General features: G+C 47.3%; 1 protein-coding gene across 3 annotated transcripts in view; it reads right to left on the bottom strand.

Moving 5' to 3' along the window:
• Positions 1-26,644, bottom strand: part of CLEC16A (C-type lectin domain containing 16A) — a 227,042-nt gene that overhangs the window by 120,875 nt on the left and 79,523 nt on the right. For all 3 annotated transcript variants that reach the window (XM_070412976.1, XM_070412975.1, XM_070412977.1), the window contains exons 13-17: positions 16,190-16,312; positions 13,645-13,754; positions 12,863-12,907; positions 8,999-9,049; positions 6,917-7,045 (exon numbers count right to left, since the gene is read on the bottom strand). In XM_070412976.1, the coding sequence (XP_070269077.1) occupies positions 6,917-7,045; positions 8,999-9,049; positions 12,863-12,907; positions 13,645-13,754; positions 16,190-16,312 (458 nt within the window). The remainder of the gene's footprint in view (positions 1-6,916; positions 7,046-8,998; positions 9,050-12,862; positions 12,908-13,644; positions 13,755-16,189; positions 16,313-26,644) is intronic.

A 26,644-nucleotide genomic window follows, 5' to 3' on the forward strand; every position in this document is an offset into this window, starting at 1 on the left:
TACATCCATCACTCTGAAAACCAGAGCCTTCCAGTGTAAAAGGAGTTTGAAACTTGGCCCCTAATGTGGACCTTTTTGGTAAAACATCTGCTTTTGCTCTTCAAGCAACAGATGGAAGATAGTTCCAGGAATACAAAATAATAATAATATAATAAAAATATGAAGCATATATAAAGTAGAACCCACAATAATATTTTTCCTGGTTCCTGCCTCACCTGCTAAGAGCAGGAAGAATGCATGAGAAGCCCACGCCCACGAACGTGAGAGGGGGCAGGTTCCCACAAGGCCCAGTGCTCCACTTGGGGGAAAGCTGGGTTCCCATTGGGACTACTGGGTCTGGCAGGCACTTGACCAGCAACACAACTCCCATGAATTCACAAAAGTTAAGACACCAGGAGAAGACATCAAATTCATCCCACCACCCCCTAAAACAATACCCATGCCCTCTGCTACCCACTGCCTGCCAGGTAAAGGAGGGCACTATACTGTCATCTCATTCTAGCCTTTTAAGGATCTGCTTGTTTCTCATTGTACAGATAGGAAACTACAGCCCAGAGATGTTAGGCAGCCTCCTCAAGGTGACTCAATTAACAATCAGACTCCCAAAGTCTACGTTCTTCCAACCACATTGTCTTTAATAGATTTAAGCTTGGGATCCAGCTTTAAGCTTTTACTAAGTACTTTACTTTGTTAAATACACATGCAAATTTAAAAATAATACTAAAAAAGAATTATTCTTTGAGGTGCTGCCACAGAATGCCAGGAAGACTGACTCTGGAAGAGCAGACTAAATTTGGGAAAGTGACAACTGACTAAACTCAGATATAAAGAACTCCTCCAGTTTGCTTCAATGCATGGGGAGCAAATTCTGGCAAGGAGAGTCCTGGGATGAGTTCAGTGAGTGGGGCAGAAGGATGGGTTCAGTCAGACAAACCTCGACTCAACCTGGGGTCAGGCAAGTAGCATGATTTCCCCAAGCCCAGGCTCAAGCTCTGGAAATGGGGACGCACCACCCCTGAGATCATGGGGCCACTACAAACATGCAATGACAAAGTGCAGGTGACACACTGAGCCCTGGGGCTGGTCCTGGATCAAAGGTTCTGCTGGAGCCCTTCCCCTGCTTCCCTTGCTGCATTTGCAAGCTGCTGAGTTTAGGCGACAGTCACTCAGGTTAGCAGCCCACCAAGACAGTGGACGTGGCTGTGAAAGTCAGTCATTTTTAAGAGTGCTGAAGCCGTTTAAAGTGGGCACAGCCCATTGGGAAAGCAATCTGGCAATATGTAGAGAGTCACACACACAAAAATATTCATACCCTTTGAACCAGAAATTCCACTTCTGGGAACTTATCCTAAAGAAATAAGCCAAAAGAAAGAAAACACTGTGAAGCTGCTCATTACAGTTCAGTTGAAAATAATGTAATACTGCAAGCAACCAAAATATCTACCAACAGGAAAATGCCTAAGTAAATTATGGCAGAAGCCACCAGATAGACTTTTATGCACCAGTAAGAAAGCAGACTTATTAAAGTTGTATTACCACATGACAAACTTCTTGCTCTACAAAGGAAAGAGAAAGGGGTGTGAGGATAAAAGCAAGGTCATGGCACACTCTCCCTGAAAGCATGTTAAGATGTGTTTGCAAAGATAGGGAGGAGACAAAAAAATGTCTAAGTGTTGATTGTTTAGGGTGATGAAATCATGGGAAATTTTTCGCTCTACTTTTGAAACTTTATGAGCTGCTACTGTACTTTATTTTAATGCATAATACATATCCAAGGAGTAAAGCAAAATATCCTATTTCCTCAAGGCCAGTAGCGATAAACAAAAATTGTTTGTGGTTTTACATGAGAACGGGGAAATAGAATGCAGGGACAAATAAAACTTTATGCAAATAATTTATTTCATAATGGTTTCCAAGATTACTAACATAAAGATGGCTAGTGGCTTACATTCAGAGTTTGATATCCACCAAAAAATTCTCTCCCAACCTCTTTTCCTTAGCATTAAACTTCGGTAGATTTAGATCAATAAAGACTATTTCTTTCCCACCTAAGACGTTGGAATGCTCCACCAATGTTCAGCCAACATTTCCTAAGTACTTACTGCCTGCTAGGCACTGGGCTCTGTTCACCTCACAGTCACTCTCTCATCTACTTTGAGCAAGAGCTGATAGGCAGGACACACAAGGAAGTTCAAGCACAGAGAGGTTAAGTAACTTGCTCGAGGTCACACAGCTAGAGTTGGGATTGACTGGCGAGCTTTCTCTCAAATATCCCTGCACAGGGGGAAGTCCAGCCCGAGTCTGAGGTTCTGCTTTCATGTTCTCATCAGACCCCAGTAGTTCTTGTGACCCTCATTTCAACATGAATTTCCCTTTTAAGCTGTCATGACTAAATGACATTCTTGCTATTTTGATCTTTCTTATATTATTTGTTCACTGTCTAGTCTTACATCTCAGAGTACCTAGCACTTAGAAAATGCTTAATAAAGATGTCAAATGAAAGAATAAATAGTGTAATTTGCAAAATGCATGAGGGAAAATATGACTTTATTGCCAGGTGTCTCTCCATGGCCTGCGAGTCCCAGCACCCCTCCTCTCGTGACTCCTCCCCGCCTCCTGACCCTTCACTCACTCTGCTCCAGTTACCCCGCTCCTTGAGCACGCTGTGTTCTGTCCCAGCAGGAACTTTGCACTCACTGTTGCCTTCATCTGGAAAGTGCCTCCTTTAAGTCTTTGCATGGCTGCCTCTTTCTCGCTCTTCAGTTTCAGCTCAGGTCTCAACCTTGGCGGAGGAGCCTTCCTCCTACGATACATCTCTATATATCTAAAGTACTGCCAGCCCCCTTTCCTGCAGAGGGACAACACACTTGTCATTCGTTTACTTGCTAATAAACTTTACCTCTCCCAATTTCATGGGAGGTTCAGAAGGCAGCGACATTTTCCCTGGTCCCCAGCATTTGGCACAGGAATCTGGTGGTTCTTTGATGAATGTATGAAGGAACAGTTTACAAGTTAGCAATGATTTACTAGTCCGGTTGTTGAACTTCTCTCACAAGTCCCTAAAGAAACTAAAGGGTGGAATTTCTGAAAGGCTCAGCCTCCTAGAGTTAGAAAAGTCTAGTTAGTAGGAAAAAAAAAAAGCCTTTGAATCCAAAAGATGAAATGGAATGTTCTTTGGATACAAGCAAAGAACTTGAAACAAACCACATAAGCCCTCAATTGCTTGCTAAACCATACACTTCCTTAAGTTCAAATTCAAAGCACACCGCTGTGCTCTCGTGTCTGAAACGGGCTGAGAAGCTAAGCTTCTGGAGGGTTCCAAATAGCTACCTTACAACAGGAACTGGACTGAGGTGAGTGGTGGAATCTCCCCTTCAGAAACTGATTCTTCACTATACTGTCCACCTGAAACTAATATAATATTGTATATGCCAACTATACGTAGACTAAAAACATAAAGAAATTGATTCTTGAAGTCAACAAGGGAAGCTTCTCTTAGGTGGATGGCTGTGCTAGCAGGTGGCCAACCCTATTTTAATATCAACCTTCTCCCTGGCTCTAAATCCATGGGCCCTGGATTTGCTTTTATAAACTTGTCAGATAGACAAAGGCTGACCAAAGGTCCTAGGGAAGCCCAGATGTTCCCAGAGGTTCTGTCCATGCTTCAGTTATTAGTTAGGACTATGCAACACATCTGGGGCAAGGGAGGTGGGCAGCACAGCCCCAGGAACTTGCAGCTAAGTGAGCTGTGAAGGGCAACGAGAAGAAGCAAACCCCTGTCATCAGGAACTGCCACTGGCTTCCAGTGTTTCTGCCTCTCACTGAGTCCTCACAACTTTGGCAAGGCGGGCACATGTTGCTTTCTAGATAGAGAGAGAGTGGCTTACAAGGTAGCAGGAATCCCAAAGCCCAGGCAACCCTTCCTCTGCCATATGCCTCACCGTTGAGTTTCTCCCATTCTCTCCTGTGGATCAGTACTGTCTGCGCTAAGCCAGCAGAGCATGGTGTCAGAAATCTGCTAACAGGGCCAAGGGCCTCGCTGGGCTCCAAGGCCCCCGAGATCTGGTTCCTCCAGCCCCTCGACTCATCACTTCCTATGTAGCCTCCCTCACTCTGGCTCCAGCCACAGTCCCTCCTTGGTGCTGCCTTTTCCCACCTCACCCTCTAGACCAGCCGTGGGCAAACTACGGCCCGTGGGCCGGATCCGGCCCGTTTGAAATGAATAAAACAAAACAAAAAAAAGACCGTACCCTTTTATGTAATGATGTTTACTTTGAATTTATATTAGTTCACACAAACACACCATCCATGCTTTTGTTCCGGCCCTCCGGTCCAGTTTAAGAACCCATTGTGGCCCTCGAGTCAAAAAGTTTGCCCACCCCTGCTCTAGACTCTGAAGACTGGGGCTGTGTTTCTTATATCCCTGGTGTCCAGTGATGAGTAGCACTAATATATACAATGAAGGGAGCAGTGAGGAGCAGCAAGTCAGAGTGGCTCTGAGGCCACTCCAACTGAGCTGAATCCTGGCTCTGCTACTTTTTAAAAATATATTTTTACTGGAGGCCCGGTGCATGAAATTCATGCATGGGAGGTGGGGGGAAGGGTCCCTCAGCCCGGCCTGCACCCACTCTAATCTGGGATCCCTCTTGCAATCCGCTCCTAACCGCTCTTCTGCCTGCCTGCCTGCCTGATGGCCCTAACTGCTCTCCCCTGCTGGCCTGATCTCCCTAACTGCTCTCCCCCTCCTGGCCTGATTGCCCTAACTGCCTAACTACTTCCCCCTGCTGGTCTGATCCCCCTAACTGCCTATCTGCTCTCTGCTGCCAGCCAGATCCCCCTAACCGCCTACCTGCTATCCCTTCCTGGCCTGATCGCTCTAACTGCCTATCTTCTCTCCTCCCCTGGCCTGATCACCCTAACCACCTATTTGCTCTCCCTTCCTCGCCTGATCGCCCTAACTGCCTATCTGCTCTCCCCTCCTTGCATGATCGCCCTAACTGCCTATCTGCTCTCCCCACCTGGCCTGATCCCCCTAACTGCCTATCTGCTCTCCCTTCCTCTCCACACCCTTTGGACTCCCGGTGCAGGCGTGCTGAGAGCTCTCTGCCACGGCCCCACCCCCGTCCTGATTGGTTGTTACGTGACAGCATCCCGGCCAATTTGTATATTCCTCTATTATTAGTATAAATTGATTTCAGAGAGGAAGGGAGAGGGAGAGATAGAAACATTAATGATGAGAGAGAATCACTGAATGGCTGCCTCCTGCACACCCCCTACTGGGGGTCAAGTCCGCAACTGGGAAATGTGCCCTGACTAGGAATTGAACCATAACCTCCTGGTTCATAGGCCAATGCTCAACCACTGAGCCACATCAGCTGAGCTTGGCTCTGCTACTTAATAGCTGGGTGACCTTGAGCAAATCACTTGACCTCTTCGTGCCCCCGTTTCTTCCTCAGTAGAGGTGGGAATAATAGTAATGACAACCTCTTAGGGACAGTTGTAGAATTATGTGAGAAAATCCATTTAAAGAACTGCTATGCACAATCCACTTTATAATAAAGAGTGGGAGCTCGTGTAAGTGTTAACAAAGCCTGATGGACCATGTCCCAGAAAGGAGGCAGGACGCAACCCAGAGTGGCAGCTCTCAGCATTCACAGCCTTCTGGACCTTCTGGTTCAAAAGACTAGGGAACCTCAGAGACATGCAGCCCATTCGGGGGGTTCAGCTTCACTGTAACCTTGCTGGGGAGCACCTGACCAACCCAAGGCTAAGGGCGAGCATGCCTGCACCATGAAGGAGTCACTGATATGACTCACACCTGTCAGAACTAGTCTCTTGTAAAAGCCGATGCCAAGAATGCCCAGTGCAAACACCACCACCCACAAACACAATTGTGTGCCTGCCGCAGGGCCTGCAGCGCTGGCTGGGAGCACACGGAAGGAAGGCGTCACTGGCTCGGACAGGGCGTGTTCTGTGGTGAGGCCTGTGGGTTTGGTCAGGCAGCAAGGAACGTGGATTGACTTAAGACACATGGGTCCCACTTCCTCTGCCCCGCCCCCCAGGCCTCTGTGGCAAAATTGCCAGCTGGGTGGAGGAAGGCCACAGAACCCTCTGGTCTGAGGCAGATCTAGCAGGTCCCTCCTGCTTCTCATAATCCAAATCTTAAACACCTCAGCTGCTCTGGTTACAAGCAGATTAACTCAGAGGAAGATACAGGCTGATAACGAGAGTTGGGTGCAATGAATTCCACTAATTTATCCACTAGCATTCACGTCTCCAGGGAATGATTTTCTAGGAAAAGGTTATGGTGCTTTCTAAGAAAGAAAGTGTAATCTTACGAGGGAGATAAAATACCATGAACAGCCCCATGAGACTGCTTCAGAAAAAAACGCTGATAACGGAAACACACACTCCAGCTGGGTTCTGAGAACTAGTCCACCCTTCACACAGGTCTCTCCCGCAGGCCGGCAAGAACCACCATTTCCATTGTGCCTCACCCCGAGATCCCTCAGATACCTTAACATCACACCATCCTGGGGGGTCCTGAGCCTCGCTGGGCTGATTCCACGCCAGCCCCATCTGCACTGTGTTGGCTCTGCTCACTCCCCCACGTCCTGTGCAGACCTGGCCCCTGGCTTCCTCTCCCAAGCTCAGGGAGGGCCTGCACCAGCGAAGGCAGTCTGTCTGCAACCCAACCAGTGCCAGAAGCAATGGGACTCCAATCCCTGCTTTAGCAGAGGCAGCTGCTTGGGAAGTTTCTCCTCTTGAGGGGTATGGCAGGCGTTGTCTGTCTCCCTACTGTCTGCACTTGTGTGGGAAGGCAGACTCATGACCTGATCAGAGACCTTTCTTCCCTGCTCTGTGAGTGGTCCTGGCAGACAGTTGCCAGGAGAGGCCACGTCCAGCTCCCACTCACCCGCCGGGTCCTCTCCACGTCACCACATGGCAGCCGCTTCACAAAGTCAATGCCCGTCAGTGGCGTGCCCGTGGGGGGCAGCAGAATGGAGACGTCCATCATGAGATACTCCACGTTCATGGGCTTCATCTGGAAGAGAGACATCACAGAGACTTCACTGGAAGGAGAAGGGGGCAGGGCAGGTCACACAGGTAGTTCGGCACATGAACCCGGGATTAAGACTGAGGGGAAGCCTGGAGGCAGGCAGATGTGTGAGATGGGCCTTTTTTTGGTTTCTAAGGTACAGATTTTCCCTTCGTTGGAAGTGACAGCTCTGACGCTCTTGAGAAATGGCCTCCCTGCTCATCCTCATTCCCCTCCACCCAGCAGGGAGGGGGTCCTTAGGAAGGAGGCTGGTCCTGTTACTGTGGTCCCTTCAGGGTGGTCAGCCCCACGTGGATGTGCCTGACTGCTGCCCACCTCCTCCTCTTGGTACTTCCAGCTGATGACACGGTTATAGTGACGGCAGCTTGCATTTAAGGAGAGCTGACTAGGGGGCAGGCGACAAGCTAAAGGCTTTGCATGTAGGATTCTGTTTAACCCTCCCCAACAGCTGCGGAGGTAATGTTCCCCAATCTTCGAATGAGAAAAAAGACTTAGAGAAGCTGAGGAATGGATCTGGGCCCCCTCAGTGAGCTGGTGGCAGAACCAAGACACAAACCCAGGCTTACCTGGCTCTAGCCCTCCTATGATTTGCATCACATGACCAACATCCCCTCTACTTTCCTTGCCCCCTTAGCATCTTACCTGGGATAATATAACAAAGCCACTTATTGAGCATCTACTAAGTGGCAGGCACCACAGGGCTCACCTCCTACTGGATGGTGGGTGCTGGTGCTGCCCCATATCACAGAGGGGAATACTGAGCTCAGAGGAAGGGCAGATGTCCACAGCCACTGGGCCAGTCAGGCGCGGAGCTGTCTCCTCCTTCCACACCACCTCCACAGGCCTTCTCTGATTACTAAGACACTGTAACCTCCCCTCCCCTCCTGAACTGTTGCATAAGTACTGACCATTTACTGTACACATGTGGACACTGACACCTCATTTATACCTGGCATCATAAAGGAACGACTTTCACCAAGGTGAATTTTCTATAGAATTCATTGTACTCCTTAAAGCATCACAAGCTTATTTCTGTGTCTTTTAGAATGTGGCCTCAGTCACAGTTTTTGTCCCTCCTAACCAAAGCTAACTAAGCAGGGCAGGGTTGTGGGGAGGGCCCAGCTGTCTGGAAACCTGGTGCATGGGCCGGGGAGCCACTTGGTGCATGCTGCCTGCCTTTTTCTTTTGGACACTTTAAACACTTAGGCTTATTATAAACTTCCCGAATCACTTCACTCTTTTCGGAGTGATTTCCATGAAAAAGATCATTTATCATCTATTTATTGAGTGTCAACTAAGGGGCAGGTGCTGGGAATGCAGAGACAAAGGAGCAACACAGAGAAAGCTGCAATCTGCTAAACCGATCTTTTCCCACAATTCTGCCTGCTAGATGCAAAAAAAGGAAAGCTTTAGACTGGCACTGCAACTCAAGGAACATTTCAGAACATTCTGGTGGCATGGCAAAGAAGGAGGTGGCATAATATAGAGAGAAGGACCGGAAGGCGAGCTGCTCTGCCTCTCTCTGGCTGGCACATGTGGGCACCTCACTCAAGCTGACTCTCCTTTCCTTATCAGTAAAAGGAGGCTAATGATAGGAGCTCCTCCACTGGGTTGGCATGGGGATGAGAGGGTTAACATGGATCACAGGCTTTCCACACCTGACATAGATTAAGTCCTTAGTCAAATATTATTCATATCAAAGTGAATCTTTCTGACTTGTCTTAGGACACAGCCCAGCTCAGGGGGAGTGAATGTCATCTGAAATTTCCGAAGTGGTGGGGACCACCATTTCCAGTTTACCTCCCTACCAATCTCTGCAATCTGAGCAGAAAGCCCCAAGTCAGTGCTCTCCCCTCTCTCTCTCTCTCTCTCTCCCTCTCTCTCGGTTTGGCTGGGCAAGCTTTGCGGGAACACAGGTGCTTCTGGCCCCTCACTTACTGTCATGCTCCTGTACTCATCTTCAAACATGTCCAAAAAAATTTCTTCTCCCTAGAAGGGAGGGAAGAGAAAATTATGCATATTTCTCCCCATAAACAACAAAGCATTATGAACTTTAGTTCACGGCTTCTGGGACCATCTGTTTCTCATTAGAGAGTTCTCGTAAATCACCAGGAAGTAAAATGCACACGTGAACATGAACACATGCTCCAACGAAAGCCCAGATATCAAATTGCACCTCTCAACAGTTCTCTCCCTTGCTTAAGCATATGTAACTAGATTTATTCTGTCAAGGCAGTTAGTTAAAAATACAAACCAAAAAAACACCATAGATAATTAAAATATTAAAATGGTTAACATTTCAAGTGTTTATCATCCTCTATTTGTCGAGCATGGTTGAGGAATGGGGAACCCTGGTTAACTTGCCATGTTAAAACTATGAGGCTCCACATCTCTGAAAGGAAGAGTATAATTAAACATGCTTAACACTAAAATTATAGGCCTGCTCCATTTGTTTTTGAGCCATGCCTTTGAGGTTCTGTAGCCTTGAGGACTGTCTAGGACAGTGGTCGGCAAACTGCGGCTCGCAAGCCACATGAGGCTCTTTGGCCCCTTGAGTGTGGCTCTTCCACAAAATACCGACTTCTGCGCATGGGCCACAAAGTTTCAATTGCACTGTATGTGCGGGCGCGCACGTGGTATTTTGTGAAGAGCCACACTCAAGGGGCCAAAGAGCCGCATGTGGCTCGTGCGCCGCAGTTTGCCTACCACTGGTCTAGGAGGTCCCTCTCAAAACAGGCTGGTGTATGAACTTGGCTCCAACACATAACCCAGGGGCCAAGTCCCAGCTTCACTTCACCGAGACTCTTTGTTTCCCTGAGAGACTGGGATGGCAGCCCCTGTCTGTGTGGGTCTTTGTGAAGATGAAATGAGTAAGCACACAGAAAAAGCTGAGCACAGAGCCTGCCCCTCAGTCAGGGCTGAGTGTTATCGCCACAGTCATTATGATCACTACTGGACAGGACCACAGCTAGGGAGGGGCTGGGAGATTCAGCTGAATGTATCATGACTATTAGAACTGTCCTGTCTCTCTCATAAGTCCTGAATCTCTCTCTCTCTCTCTCTCTCTCTCTCTCTCTCTCTCTCTCTCTCTCTCTCTCTGACAGGCACACACACCCCACACACTGTCAATATGGGAAAGGCAATAGGTCCTTTATATATTTTTCCAGTTATCAGATCTACAGATAACTTCGAATATTCTTGTGTGGTGTAAATACCAGGTAATAACCACAGAAATAAAAGCCCCTGAAAACCCAAAAGCTTCTGAGATATTATACTTAGGATGAAAGAGAAAACTGGGGTGGGAGAAGGGAGCTACATTTCAAATACAGCAAGTCCTCAATGTTGTCGATAGGTTCTAGGAAACTGACTTTCAGTGAGATGACATAAAATGAAATCGATTTTACTAAAGGTCAATTGATATAAACAAGAGTTAAGTTCTTATAGCATATCTCTGGTCAGTGAAACATCACAAATTTCTAAATAAAACCCCAAAACACTTCTAATATTAAACATTTAAGAAACATTAATAAAAACCAGGCAGATCATTCTTTTCTAACCCACTTATTCTAGGTCAGGGTCACAGGTGGCTGGAGCCTGCCCTGGCAGTTCAGGTACAGAACGCCCTTCCCAGGCCACTCACACAGCCACACGCAGTCAGACTGGGACAGTGTAGACACTAATTCTCCCCACATGCACATCTCTGAGATGTGGGAGAAAGTGGAGACCCTAGAGAAAACCTCTGCAGACACGTGGAGAACATGCAAACTCCACAGGTGGCCCAGGCTGGGAATCCATTTCTTCCCCTCAACATTATAAAAAAGTGACATTGATGTCCTAACCAGTTTGGCTCAGTGGATAGAGCGTCAGACTGCGGACTCAAGGGTCCCAGGTTCGATTCCGGTCACGGGCATGTACCTTGGTTGCAGGCACATCCCCAGTGGGGAGTGTGCAGGAGGCAGCTGATCGATGTTTCTCTCTCATCGATGTTTCTAACTATCCCTCTCCCTTCCTCTCTGTAAAAAATCAATAAAATATATTTTTTTAAAAAGTGACATTGAACAAAATGTTATGAGAGAACCTGCTGTATAAGCTCTCCTTTTGTTACAGGATTCCAGAGCAGCAGGAATAGGGAAACTGAGAGAGGAAAGTTAAAACAAGGCCAAATGGTGTTGACAATTTGCAGCCAGCTTCTAAGTAATAAGTCATTATCTTTCCCAGCCAAGGACACTTGAGAGCAAATGGTTAAAAACCTCCCTAACAAGAGGTGGAGGAAGGAGGGGGAAAGGGGAAAGGAAAAAAAGGGCCTCAGAGTTTTATTCCCTAAGCAGAAAAGCTAGCAGTCTTGAAGCTTGGCGGAGATAAAGTTGCCAGGTGCTTCTCAAGAATTCTGGGAAGGTCACAACAAAGTAAAAAGGGACCTTGAGAATTAATCTGTACCAAAATATTCAGCTAAGAAATTTTGAAGCCTATAGACAAGAGGGTGTGTAATGCCTTGGACCCCCACCCAACTCGCTCTTCAGATTAGCTGAGAGCCCATCTGTGCATGTTAGGCCGGAAGATAGACTTGCTTGCCATGCTTTAATAAATTGGCTTTATCACAACACAGTCAAGGTCTCTTGTATAAATTCATTTATATCAGACGACAAGGATTGAGGTTGGAAACAGCCCTCCCCTCAGGGGGCTGTCTGGTAACACCTCTTTGTTGTCAGTGAGAGTGTCGGCGGGTGGACTGAGGGGTCCCGGGTTCAATTCTGGCCAAGGGCACATGCCTAGGTTGTGGGCTCCATCCCCAGTGGGGGGCATGCAGGAGGCAGCCAATCGATGATTTTCTCTGTCTCTCTCTCCCTCTCCCTTCCTCTTTGAAATCAAAAGAAACACAACTTTTTAAAATTTGATATGTAAATTTAAACAAAAGAGTATCCTGCAAAGAAAAAGACTTCTTGCATATATGTATATAATCCACAGAAGTTTAGAGAGAATACAAAAAATGAAGCACAGAGGAACATGAAACAGCAGTACTGACACCATCTCCTAAGAGGATCTCTTCATCGGTTAAATTACTGGGGGAACCATCACTAACCGGATCTGGAGAGATCTGATATGGAGGCCAAAAATCAGAAATCTACTAGACAGTTTGACATATGGATTAATCCACTTTTGCTGACAAATGATAAGCTTTTCCAAGTAATATACTATGCCTTAAGATAAGAGTTAATAAAAACCATCACAATGAGATATTTAAAAAGTAATCACCTAGAACCTAAACACAAATCTTCAAATTTTTCCGATACTGTAAAGTCATGATGGTCCTTGACAAAAATCTCACTAAACTTCATGACAAATGTTTGGAAGCCTGTATGAAGTTTCTTAGCATAAATGTATATAAATAATATATATGTATATAATTCATAAGTTCATATGTAATTCACAAGTAATTTTATATGTATAAGCAAATATAATTCATGAACATATAAATTCATATATATAATTTAGTCATGTGAGCATGTATAGATATAATTCATAATTTACATATGAGTCCATCCATAAACAAATTCATATTGAGTTGATAAACAAATTGTCACATACTAGGGGTGAGTCTTCGAAAGTTGTACTGATAAGAGGGCATGGGCAGAAAAGTTGAGAGACCACTGCTCTGGAGATTATGAAATTGAGCATTTTGACTCAGAACCACAGGTAGCAAAACAACTGAAGACATGCAACTTTTGTGTGTACAGGGCAGACTCCACAATCCTGTTTATACACCTCAACCACCCTGCCGAGCCCCGTGCGCTGCCAGTTTACCTTATAAAAGTGCCGCAGTAGGTGAACGCTTTCTTCTCTCGCACCCTGTAAAGAGGGAAGATGCGGAGGCAGGTGTCATGGAGGCAAGCGAATTGGGTAAATTACTGACTCTAAAATCTGAGTGGATACAGACAGATATGGGGCAAATATCCTTAATCTATAAGTGGTTTTTAATGAGAAAAGGAGAAAGAGAAAGAGAAAGAGCTCAAAATTATAAATGAGCAGAGGATAGGTGATTCATTGTGACATGCAAAGCTGTTAATATACAGCTAAGTGGGGGGAAATGGGTTATAAAATATGGTCATGGCTCTTTTTATTTTTTAAAATCTGTGTGAATGTAGGTGTGTATCTAGAAAGACACACACACCAAAATGTCAACTATAGTTACTTTTAACAACTGTACTTTCTAAATTTCTAAAATAAACATGGAAAATAAAGGGAAAACCATATAAGCTATTTAAAACAATATAGATATTAGCTCAATAAACTATAAACAAATGTATGTATTTGTTCATATATGTATAAAACCTTTGTAATACGAAAAGAAGAATTTCTAAATCCTGGAGCCCAATAAGAGCCAAATAATTATAACATAAACTACTAAAATTCACATCAAGCCAATCCCAGAGGAAGAGAAGTTCTGTGGGAACAGGGCTGCAGTAGGGCATCAGTGCTACTGGGCCCAGCTACTTGCTGGTGCTGTGGCCACCACGGACCAGAGCTCCCTCTCACTCTCCAGGTGGCAGTGGCTCACGGGCATTGCGGGCAGGGAGGTCCCTTACCTCCAGACAGGCCAGGTGCACGTCCTTTATGATGCAGCCCGTGCTGGTCACAACTTGCTGCTTTAGGAGCAGGCAGCTCAGCTCCAGTGTCGTCAACCGGATCTTCCCATCTGCAGAGCACACCGGGGTCAGCGTCGCACACCCAGGGCTACATGCCCTTAATCACAACCTCTTGCCTTCCAGCTTTGAGGTTAACAGGTTAGCTAATCAGCTGACTGCTCACGGCCCCTGGCATTCAGTGGGGATGACCCTTGCCAACCCTTTTCCCAATCAATTATAATTAAACGTTCCCAGTAAAACGCTTAGACCTAATATTCCCCTTTAGTCTCTTCATCGGGAGAGGGGATGCAGGAAAAAGAAGGCACTAATTAATCAGTACTGAAGGTCTAGGAAGTGGCCTCTGTGCTTACTTTGCTTGTCCAGCATTCCTTCCTTTTCTTTAGGAATGAGCACCCTCACTTTCCTTTGGGAAGCACCAGCCCCACTATTGCACATGTGATTTGGGTGGAGCTGGTCTCCCTTCTGCCATCTTAGGGGTGGGCACATCACCCAGGCTGGTCAGGGTGCTCTACCCTGGGTCAGAGTAACTGAGTAGGGAATGGGCAAGGGGGCCAGTCAGAGCTAGTAAGGCTCATTTCCACAACTTGCTGGAACCATCTGGGCACAGAGAGGACAGGAATAGTGATGTGGCCCTGAGTGGCACAAGCATTTTAATCCACAGTGACCACTTCCCCGTTCTTACCAGTGTTTGCAATTTTTGGTAAAGTGTTCTGCAAATTGAGTCCCAAGCCCCCCTTTCCACCAGATTACCCAGTGCCTCTCCTAGAGCATGTCTAAGGCCCCAGCAGCGAAAGGGGTGGCTGAAGCTGCTGGCAGTTATCTTGCCAACACAGAAGCTGCAGAGGCCAAAGGCTGCCTTCAAAACAGTGCTTGAGCCCCTGGATCCAGCTGTGCCTAAAGCTAGTGCCCAACACACTTGAAGTTACATAAGCCAACAGTTCTGTTTGTTTCTGTTTGTATTGTTTCAGCCAGTCTGAGTTGGGTTTGTATCAACAGGGACCAGGAGGGCCACTAGGAAAAATCAATGCAAATACACCACGGCATACCTCCCTGCCCATCCTTTGATGCCTCATGTCAGATGGGAAACAGATGAGAAGAGGGCATTGTCTGCACAAAAATGAACAGCCTATATGCAAGCAGAAACAGACCTTCCTAAGCATGATACAAGCCCAGGGCTGTGTGGGAAAAAGCTGGTAGTCTCAGCTTAGTCATTCTCCCTGCCGCAGCCCCACGGGCCCAGAACTAGCCCCACTTCTGCGCTGCTTCCCTGCCCACATAGCACGCCCCCATCTGTCTTCCTCAGATTTCAGTAGCTTCTCCAGAGCCCGGTGTCACTCCTGCCTGCCCCTCCACTGAGCCGCACAGTTGGCCAGGTCAGAAACACCCCTTCTGCTGCCTCCAGGGAAATGGAATGGGATTTTCCACCAAGACCCTTCTCCCTTTGTAAGCTCCTGCCACAATGAGCTGACTTCTTCCCACTGGGCTCGTCTCATGAGGGAAACAGAGGGAGTTTACTGATCCCCTGTTGACACTCTTGGGGCCACGGACTTGGCTCTCCAAGACCTGCACTCCCTCCCGGGGCACTCCTCTGTGCTTCTGCCACTAGTTGGAGCCACTCCCCTTTATTCCTGAAGTTTTTGTCTGCAATCACAACCCCCTCCCCGGCCATTTTCCTGAACCTGACCTGGGCCCACTCCCTGGATTGCTCCTCATGGCTTAGCTCAGCAGTTCTCTCATTTGGGCCACATCACAGTCAAACCCCTTCCCATGCACTCACTCCAACCTGCTAGCCTCTCTGCCTTTGCAGAGAATCTGCCTTGCAATCAGGGTTTCCCAGCCTTGGCACTTTTGGCATCTTGGGTCAGACAATCTTTTGTGTGGGGCTGTCCTGTGCATTGTGGCATGTTTAGCAGCACCCCTGGCCTCTCCCACTCCATGCCAGTTGCACCACCTTCTCAAGCTGTGACAACCCAAACTGTCTCCGGGCTCTGCCAAATGTCCCTTGGGAGGCAAGGTGGTCCTGTTGAGAATCATTGTGCTAGATCATTCTGCCTGCTATTTGTAGCCCTTCTGTGGCAGGTCGGTGTTGACTAAAATTCAGAACCAGGCTGACAAGACCAGACACTGGGCACATCTTGTATTATCAAAAGCATCTGACCCAAATCTTTTTCCCACTCATTCACACTCTCAGCCTTAGTTCAAGCTCAAACACGGCTTTGGGCTATCCCAAGATGAGGGCTGCAGATGTTGGCAAAACTGACCAAAGAAGGGTGTGAAAGGAGACAGAAAACAGGGTGTGGCGCAAACACCATGGTGGGAGAGAAAGAGAGGAGACCCAGAGATGGAGGGTACGGGTGGCCCAGTCATGGATGTGCATGCCAGAGGGAGTGGTCGAGATCTGCCTGGATCACCAGAAGGGCCAAGTGGGGAGGCCTGATCCCTCTAACTCCGCCACCCCTGTGAAGAGCCAACATGCTCCAGGCACCTGGCTGGGCAGCGCTGTTCATGATCCTGATGAGTCTTTCAGCCAGTAGGTGGTTGTAGACGGTCTTCTCAGCAGCACTGGGCTCTGGGAGCTGGATTCGCTCTAGTTTTTCAGGTTCCATGCCTGGAATGGAGAAAGGAACAAGTTGTAAGTAAGTGGAGCCACATGATTGCAAGTCCTCTGCATCCTAAAAGGCCTTTAGAGCAGGGCTTCCCCACCCCTGACCATCCATGGTGCATCTTCGTGATTTCTGCCACGGCTGTGTGCTGTTCATACTATAACTTACATTCGAATTTTCTGTAAATGGAACTTAGGTAAATATTAAAACACTAGAGGCCCAGCACACGAAATTCGTGCATGGGTACAGTTCCTAGGCCTGGCCTGTGATCAGGGCCATCTTCCCTGCCTGCCGGCAGCTGGCCCCACTCCTCACCACCACCCACCCCGGTTCCCTGTTCCCCAACAGGCGATCGGAGTCTGCCAGGCCAGGGGAAGGGACTGAGAGGTTGGCTGGCGGGCTGTGGGCAGCTCCTGCGTTGAGCATCTGCCCCCTGGTGGTCAGTGCGCGTCATAGCGACCAGTCATTCTGCTGTTCGGTCAATTTGCATATTACCCTTTTATTATATAGGACTAGAGGCCCAGTGCATGAAATTCATGCACGTGTAGGTTCCCTACGCCTGGCCTGTGATCAGGGACGATCAGGGACTTCAGGCTGCTGGCTGAGGCCTTCCTTTGTTCCGTGCCGCCCCCTGGTGGCCAGTGCACATCATAGCGAGTGATCGGTCTCCCAGTCGAACTTCCGGAGACAATTTGCATATTAGACTTTTATATAGAGAGATATGTTTCCTACCCAGTCCCTCAGTGGTTGAGCGTTGACCTATGAGCCAGGAATTCAGTTCAATTCCTGGTCAGGGCACATGCCCGGGTTGCTGCCAGATCCCCAGTATGGGGCATGCAGGTGGCAGCCGATCAATGATTCTCTCTCATCCCTGATGTTTCTCTCTCTCTCCCCCTCTCCCTTCCTCTCTGAAATTAATAAAATGATATATATATGTAAAAGCAAACTTACCTTCAAAAAAATAAAACATACATTTTCTATCACTATATGTCAATAGGAAATCAGATTGCTGCAATATTGACAGTAACTATAACAACAAAAAAATAAAAAATAAAATGTTTTTACATTTTAACCAAAGACCGCTGACTGGTTACTTGTGGCCTGAGGCCTACTCTGTCTGTTAAACAGGGAGCTTGGCGGGTGCTTAAAAGGTATTGAAGACACTAGCCCCAATTGGTAACACACTTCTGGATGAAATCAGAGGGAATGGAAATGGAATGGAAAACAGAGTAACTTTCACACAGTGTGCTTCATTGCCATTTTGTGCCGGGTCTGGGTGCCACTCCTGTAGGAGACACAAGCCACAGTGGGGGACACAGACCTAGAGAAACAGAGACCAGACAGGAAGGAAAGGACAGTCATACCCAACAATCACACCTCAAGCTCTTAACACCGAACTCAAAAGAGCTGGGCCCACCACTCAACACGTGTACCCACAGGCTGTAGCAGCAGGCGCCATACTGGGCCAGGGGGTGGCATTGCAGAAAGAGACGAGGCTAGACCTTATGACAGAAAGGTACACATACCATGAAATCCATGGAGTGGCTCTGTCTTTAAGAGGCAAAGGAATGATGTTTTCTCCAGTGCAAACTAACAGCTTTGAAAAGACAAAAGACAAGACCGGAGAGGTGGAGGAGGGAGGAGCACGCAGTCTAATTGTGAATAGAGTGACATTTTCCCTAAAGCAGACCAGAAAACTGAGGCGACAGGAAGACCTGTTAGGGCTACTTCAACAGGCCAAATGTGGGACGAGAGGCGTTCCAAGTCCTTATCCTCTCATCTAAGAAAGCTCTGGAAAACACACTTGCAGAAACAAACATTTCTTCTGATCCAAGCCTGGAGAGCTGAACAGATTGTTTGTGCTCCAAGCACGTCTCTTCCTGTTACTCTACAAAAGGGGGGGAAGGTGGCACTTCTGGGAACTCTTGAAATACAGTCCCTCGAGTACTAGATGACGCTTCATTTAGAACCTTGACAAAATAGTAGAGGATAGCATTGAAGAGCTGATTGTCTGGATTCGAAGTAACTCCCCCCGCACACATTGACGTAAGAAACCATAACAATATATCTTGTTTTATTGAGTTCCTTCCAGCTCTGAACCAGAGGCTAAGTCATGCCAAGGAGATGACACGGGTGAGGGACGGCTGGAGGGCTTGAGTTGGGTAGTTCTCTCTCTCACGCCCCATCACCATGGCTTCTGTCAAAAAATCTGATTGCGATGAAAATTTAATTTGTGGATTCTATATCCCATTTTGATGTGAAATGTCTAACTCCGAAGCATTCTGGTTTATTAAATGGCACAAATGTCAACTAAATGTTTTTGGCATTTGTTTTTTTCCAGAGATGTCAACACCGTCTTAACATCTCTCTATCTTTTCATTTCTGGCCCTTTTGGGAACTGTCAGTCAGTGGTTCTGGGAAAAAATGGCTCTTCGGCCTGCCCAGAGCATCACCCAACTTTATGACCGAACCATCTATCATCCCACTTCAACGAAGCCCTGCTGCTGGCTCCCTCGGGGTTGTGGTGGTGGCCGGCAAACGCAGGGAGAGACGACTCAGACCAAGGTTTGAATTTCTATGGTGAGCTCCATTTTGTCTCTTTCCTTTTATTGCCCCTGATTTCTTAGAACTTGTCAAAAATGATAAAAATCTGTGGCAAAATCTTCTCTCGACAGGAAGAGAAACACTCCAAGGTTATTCTGACTTTCCTCAACTAGCAGCTCTGTGAAGGGGACAGGGGACAGGGGACTCCAGGGGACTTGAAACCCTTTCAAACTTCACAGGGCCAGGTTCTAGTGTAACCTCTTCCTCTAGTGAGGAAATTAAGGACAAGAGATGTTATGTCACATCCCCAAGGTCACAGAGCAAATTAGAGGCAGGGTGAGATTACACAGTTAGAACCAGGGTGAGATTACAAAGGTGGACAGGATGCAGATGGGGAGTTCAGACTCCCAGCAGACCACTACCTGCACGGTGAGCCAACCACAGCAAGCGGTGCGTAAGGGGCCTTCCTTCTCTGCCATCACCTCGAAGGCCTCACAGTATCCTGGGGCTCAGTCTCCCCAGAGTACCTTCCACACTGTGGTCAGGTAGAGGTGGAGAGCACTGTGTTCAGGTTGCAGAAGGAATTTTGTTTTGATACTTAATCTCTCCAACCCCCCTGTGCAATGGGGTAATTACAGTAACCCCGTCCCAGGGCTGTTGTCAGCATCCAGTCACAAGTATGTAGTCATGGTTCAATAACTACAGCCTGTCATTACCAAGCACTGATGGGAATTTTTACTTTGAGCATGGCTGAATGTATTTCTGCATCGTTTGTATTCCAAGAGGAAAGAAAGAATAAAAGAACAAAAGGACAAAAAGGAAAACTAGCTAAAAAAGCTAAGAATCAAGCTAGAAGAAGGCATGCTATGCTGTGTGAGGATCAGCTCAGGGGATGAGCTGCTCAGGTTGGATTCACCTTGAGCTGCACATGGAAAGCCAGAACTTGCCAGGCCAAGAGGATTCTGCAGAGCTGTGGTAGAGCTTGGGGAGGGTGGGATGAAGCTTTGGGAGGAAGTGAGGCAGATGTTGGGGGGGAGGGGGACGACAGGCAAGGCTGCAATGCCAGAATTCCTGGAGGGCAGGAGGGCAGCTAGGGAGTGACATGATCTGACTGTGCTCTGGCTTACTTTGAAGGGTCTCCATTACCTCAACCATTCAAGCATTTTCCTCCAAACAGACCTGGTATTGTAACACATTCTATGTGAGGTGGATTTTATCATCAGCCATGGGGAAACAGGAGGATACACCATATGGCAAAATTCTGTCTAAAAAAACTGCTTTAAAGATCTCCATTCTTTCTCCTCCTGGGCCAGGTACCTCATTTCTTTCCCCGTCTCTCTCTCCACCATGGCCTCTAAAACCCCTCTGGCTACTCTGATCATCCCACCCTAGCTAGCAACTGGCTTTCAAGGCCTGCGCAGCAATTCAAAAGCTCCACACATTTTTCTGGGTCCAAACAAATTGACAGCTGACAGTCTTCACTGTGAACGCCTTATCTCCTTATCTCCTCCACGACTGTCCCCTCCTCTGAACTGAAAACTGCTCTGACCTCGCCCTATCCCCCTCCACCTTACCCAAAGGAAAAATGCGGCAGTTTTAAAATCCAAGCGGCTAGAGGCCTGGGAACAGGCTACTCGACCTGCTTCCTCCCTCCCCGCCTTTTCTCTAGTCTCCAGGTCCCTGGCTTCCACTGCTCCGTCTCTTCCCTTTTCCCTTGGATAACAGTGCATTCTAACATTCCTCCCACTTTCACTGCAATACCTACCTCTCTCAGGCTGACCTAGTGCCTCCCACCATCCCCGAAGAAGATTCGGCGACACCATCCAGGACCTGATGACCCATCATTCCTCACAGGCTCCTACCTGGCAAGGGGCCCTCCAATTTTGCTCAGGTTTTTAACATGGAATGATGAGGGAGTCATCAATTCTACTGTCTGGGATGGGAAATCCTCTAGTGTTACTCTCTATTTACGAACCCTGGATCTACTCCTATGCCCACCCTCATCAACACAACTTTCCATCTACTCTCTAACATCAATCCCTCCTCCTCTACATCCTGCTGGATTTGTCTGTCACTGGCTCGAACTCTCATCATAGCCACCCAATTCCAACCTATTGGACCATCTAACTAAACACTCTCTAGAAATTCGCAGCTCCTGGCCGGACCTCCTGCCCATGGCCCCAACCAGAAATCCGGGCTACACCAAGGAGCCCCACTTTCTTGAGCCCTTTTGACCCTTCTTGCTCAACCACTGTCTCCTTACTGATCCTCCTCCCCTGGATATGTATCTCCCATATCTGTCTTTAATCAGGCAATTGCTCCGAGAACACGAGAACAGGCTTCTGCCCAAGCCAGAGCCGACCGACCAGGACTCCCAGGACCAGCCCTTCACCCTGGTGAACTCTGGTCCTCCTTAAGAACCTACATCCACAAGCCTTGGAGCGTAGGTGGATGGGACTTCACACTGTAATCCTCACAGCCCCCACTGCGGCCAAGCTGCTTGGCGACCCCATCCCCTGCGGCAGAGAATTCCTTAGTTGAATGCCGTGATGATCCCTGCGGCAAAGAATACCTCAGCTCACGTCCCGCCCCTCACCCAACCGCAGTATAAAAAATGTGCCCCCCTCCCTGTTGGCGTGAATCCACAGTGCCCTGTCCTTGGGGGTACGTGGGTCTCCCGGGGACACAGAATAAACTTTCCTTCCTTCCTTCCTTTTCTGATCAACTCTCTTTATTTCCTTCGGCGCCTTCTGAGCCACCTAACCTAACATGAATAAGGCCAATGTCACATAGGACAAGGATCTGCATATGAAAGGGAAAATGGTACATGTGTGTATGGGAGGACACACACTCACTGGTGTTCAGTCACTGAAAGGCAGGTTTTGTTGCCAACTTCATTGAGTTTCCTTGCTAGCCATTTCCCTCTGACTGAAATAAACACTGGGAAATATATTGTCCTTTTGGCTTCAACCCTTAAGTGCTGAGTGACAGACAAATTCCAAAGAAACCCAGATGCACTTTCCATGGCCCGGGAAGACACAACAGCAAGTTCAGACTCCCAGCAGACCACGTGCTTCCTTGCTCCCTTCCCGCCTGGGTCAGATGCTGCTCTGCAGAATGAGTCAGAATAGGTCTCTCCTTTCCATTGCTTCCACCCAACAACCCTAGGGGAAGAGGAGAGGTGAGGATGGGGCTCCCAACTAATTCAAAGAATCCTAAAAGAAGGGAAGGGTGTAACTCTGAGGTGTCAGTAACCAGTTACTAAGCTTTCCCCACTAAGTTCTGATTTTTGGATTCTTCCTCCTTAACAGTAGTCTCCAGCAAAGGGTGGAAAAGACCCAGACCAAAGTTCCAGAAAAAGAAGTAGACAATCAAACCTGGATAAAGAAACCACAATAATGCTAGGTAAAATAATGGTCAAAATAATTTTTTTTTCTTTTGACCACGCAAGGTCTCCTTGGCTATAGTCACGCAAGCACTGCCAGCTTTGGAAAACTATAGACCAACTATTTCGAAAGCTAACCAGATGTTGGGCTGATTTCCAATGTACTTCCAGTTCTGATTATGTGTCAGTCGAGATCCAAAATGTTGTTTTGCCAGCTCTCTGCATGGCGAAAGCCTCCCTTTATCCTATTACCTTTCAACCTTTCCCATACCTCTCATCTATGTTCCAGTAACTTCTCAGCAAAGCAAAACAAGCCTGATTCCTCTTGGTTAAACAATAATAAATGGAGGGGCAGGAGTAGAAGGGTGGAGGGTGAAGTGGGGGAACCTTTAAGAATACAAAAGCTGCAAATCTCACCCCCCTCCTTGGGCCAGGGCTCTGCAGACCTGACAAAGAGAGAAGCCTGCATTTTCTATTACAGATATGAACCAGAATTCATTATGTGGCCCAATTGAATCACAAGGAGCGCCTTCCTCCAACCGGTCAACCCTTTCCACTGTGGGATATTCATTTCGGTACAGCATCTAATCTATTATGATTTACTGGAAGGCCTGGGCTAACATTTGGTTTTTATTAACGTTGCTTTTATGTTAAAATTGTCTTATGATGAAAAATCTATCAGAAAGAGACCATTTCATTAGGGGGCCTGCTTGGAGGGTATGGATCTGGAAAAGAGAGGTTGAAAGTTAAGTGCAGCTAACTGCCTGCTGCCTAACCAAAAACCAACCAACTAACCACCACCACCAACAATAACAAACCGCAACCTCTCCCTCCGCAAATGCAGACGCTGTGCCCACAGGCCAGGACTAGAGCACAAACCAGGTGGTAGCTCCTCCACTAGGCAATTTGCCCTGTGGGTCCCCCAGGCTCCTGGGCCTCTGTTTACCAAACTTGAACCCTCCAGTTTCCTCCCCAAACTGTTCCATGGCCCACGCTCGCTGGTTCTAGAAATGGCACCACCAACCACACAGTGACAATGAGTCAAGGTTCTGGACATCAGCCAGACTTTTTTTTTTTTTTTTTACATTTTCCCTGCCTTTTTAACAAAGAGCCTGCATTAAAAAAATAAAAAATGTTTTTATTGGTTTCAGACACAAGAAGGGAGAGGGAGAGAGAGAGAGAGAGAGAGAGAGAGAGAGAGAGAGAGAGAGAACATCAATGATGAGAGAGAACCATCAATAGGCTGCCTCCGCTAGGCCCCCTACTGGGGATCTAGCCTGAAATCCAGGCATGAGCCCTAACCTGTCATCCCGGTTCATGGGTTGACGCTCAACCACTGAGCCAGGCAGCCTTCCTTCCAAATCAAGCAGAACTCCCCCTCCCTCAGTCCTGCTCCTCTCCTTGTCTTCCCATCTTAATAAACGGTCCCACATAGTTGCTCAAGTGTCCTTTTCATTCAACCCCCACATCCAATCCATCAGCTCACTTGGCTCTAACTCCAAAATATATCATAAAACCTTCCACTTTTCCCCATCTCTACAGCCAATGTGCTAATTCAATCCACATTAGCTTGTGTCTGGACCACTGCAATAGCTTCCTAACAAGCCTCCCAGCCTTCCCTCTTGCAACTCACTTCCCCTCCCCAATTAATCTACTTTCCATCCAACAGCTAGAGGGTTCTTTTCAAAAATTTCCATTGTGCCACTCTTCTAATTAAAAATCCTTTAGGAGTTTCCCACTGAACTCAGAATAAAACCTAAATTCCTTTTCACAGCCTTCTATGCCCTTCACAATCTTGTCCTGGCCCCCTGGTCAGCCTCACCTTGGCCTACTTTCGGATCCACAAACCAGTTCTTTCCCACTTCATGGCCTTTGCACATGCTGTTAGTACACTCTTGCCCCAGATTCTGCAGAGCTGACTCTTACTCACTCTTTGGGCCTCAGTTCAGATGTTCCTTCCTCACAGCAGCTTTTCCTGGCCACTCTAGCTAGTAACCCTTGCACCACCACCATCGGTTTACTACACAATCACAATTTACCTTCTTGTTCACTTGAACAAGACTCATCAAACTTGTTCTAGTGCTCACAACAGTGCCTAGCATGTAGCAAGTCCTCAGCAGATGTCTGTCAAACAATGAGAAAGCCTTTCAGTTTCACCTCCTCAACGCTGCCCACATCTTCATCCCGCCCTCCTCTGGCTGAACTACCGTGAACCCATCCTGATGGATGCAGAGGATCAGATCAGTTCCTGGCTGAACCACCCTTCAACATCCCCCACACCCAGCTGGCAGTATGTAGTTCACAGCTGCTGCCCGCCTGCCCCATTCCCTATAGGCTGGCTCCAGCCTGCTATCTCAGAGAACCTGCCCACCAGGCGCAGGTTGCCCATCTGTCTGATGATGCATCATCACAGGCTCTTATGCCCCCTTTTGCTCTGCCTCTGCCAGTCACCCTTTCAACCTTCTGGCCACTCTGTCCCCAGCCCCCTGAACCTTTGGCCCAGGTATCCTTGGGAAATCTTCCCCGACTTCCATGGGTCTGGTCCACACCCTCTACTAGGCACATCAGCCTCCACTGTGCCACAGCCTCCTTACAAATCTTTTGTACCCGACTGACGCTTTTTTTGGGCAAGGGTCTCAGGTGGCCTGGAGTTTGTAGCCCATGCTGAGTGCACTGCCTAGCATGCAGCTGGGGCCCACATGCATTTGTTGAATAACCACATGAATAAAATCATCATGATCTACCTGATTACATGGTCTTTTGGAACCAAAGGAGATTTCAGAGGAAACAGATGGTCACTTTCAAGAGAAAGCAAAAAGCAAACCCCTGTAAGCCACACAGATTACACAATGCTTTCCTTGAACAACCTTCAGAGCCTCCCGCATCAGAATACAATCTAAGCTTCTGATCTGCCATGATGTGTTTCCGCTCACCTGTCATGCTGCTGTCCCTCCCACCATTCTCACCATGCTCCCTTAAAGCAGTCACGCTCGCTTTCATAAAATTATGTTTGTTTCGCCATTGTATTCTCATTATTAATCATAGAGCCTGGCATTTAATAAGGGCTTCACAATTAGCTTTTAGAAGGGCAAATGAATAAATAAATGGTGTTAGTAGGACAAAAGAAGAAATTAAATGTCCTCAAATACACAGTTCCACTCTTTTAAGAAGAAATCCCCAAGAAAAAAGGTAGGCTCCCCAGATAGGACTTGGGATGTGATCTCTCTGGGCCACAGCACTGAACAAAGAGTACTGCAGTGTGCGTGCAAACCATGACTTCTCCTCTCTCCACACAGGGCGGGGCTCCAGGAAGAAAGCCCATAGGGAAAGCCAGCTACCCACAAGATGAGTTCACCCAGGTGCCCCTTGGCCCTCCGGAGCCAACATCTTCACCCTCCAGATAGTACCTTCCCTGTGAGGCCCTGAGTACAGGCTGTGAGGAAGGCAGCAGCCTAGGGGAGTGGCTGCATGGCTGAGAGACACTCAATCAGCAACCTGGCTGAGTGCCGACCAATTGATGCAGGTGCTAAGTTGGATGCTGCAAGGGGCCATTGGGAGAGATGCGGTCTTTTTCTACCTTCAGAAGCCAGGCAATCCAGAATGGAAGAGGAAACACGAAGAGCAAAATGCTATAGCCACTTTGGAAAACAGTTTTTTAAGAACAAATCAACATACACCTGTCATAACATTCACCCATCCCATTCCTTGGTATTTATTTACCCAAAACAAAGGGAAATATATGTCCATAGAAGACTTGTACGTAAATGCTCATAGCAGCTTTATTTGTAATAACCAAAAACTAGAAACAAACCAAATGTCCATTAACAGATGAATGGAAAAACAAATTGTGGTACATTCATACAGTGGAACAGTATTCAACAAGAAGAAGAAATGACTATCAGTACACCCAACAACATGGTTGAATCCCAAAATAATTATGTAGATTGAAAGAAGTCATATTGCATGATTTTATTTATATGAAATTCTAGAAAACACAAACTAATCTACAGTGACAGGGTGCAGTTCAGTGTTGCTTGAGGAGAGGGTGAAAGAGGAGAAGGAGAGAAGAGTGACAAAGGGACAGGAGAAAACATTTGGGGTGATGGCTATGTACATTGTAGTGATGGTTTCATAGGTGTATACATATGCCAAAATTAATCAAACTGTGCACCTTAAATATGTGCAGTTTATTGTATATCAACTATACCTCAATACAACTTTTTTTTAAATGCCATGACTTCCAGCAAAGATGGATTGGATTTACTCTCCTGATTCAAGCAACTGAAAAGCTAGGCAAATATATAAAACAATGGTTATGAGACACTGGACACGACAACAGGCAGCATAGAAGAGTGAGCTTCAGAGAGAGGAAATGAAGGCAGTGGGCCCAGTGCTTCGGCTCACTGTA

The sequence above is a fragment of the Myotis yumanensis genome, unplaced genomic scaffold (genome assembly GCF_028538775.1).
Source record: "Myotis yumanensis isolate MYYU_CA2020_CCGP unplaced genomic scaffold, mMyoYum1.0.hap1 SCAF_4, whole genome shotgun sequence".
Lineage (NCBI taxonomy): Eukaryota > Metazoa > Chordata > Mammalia > Chiroptera > Vespertilionidae > Myotis > Myotis yumanensis.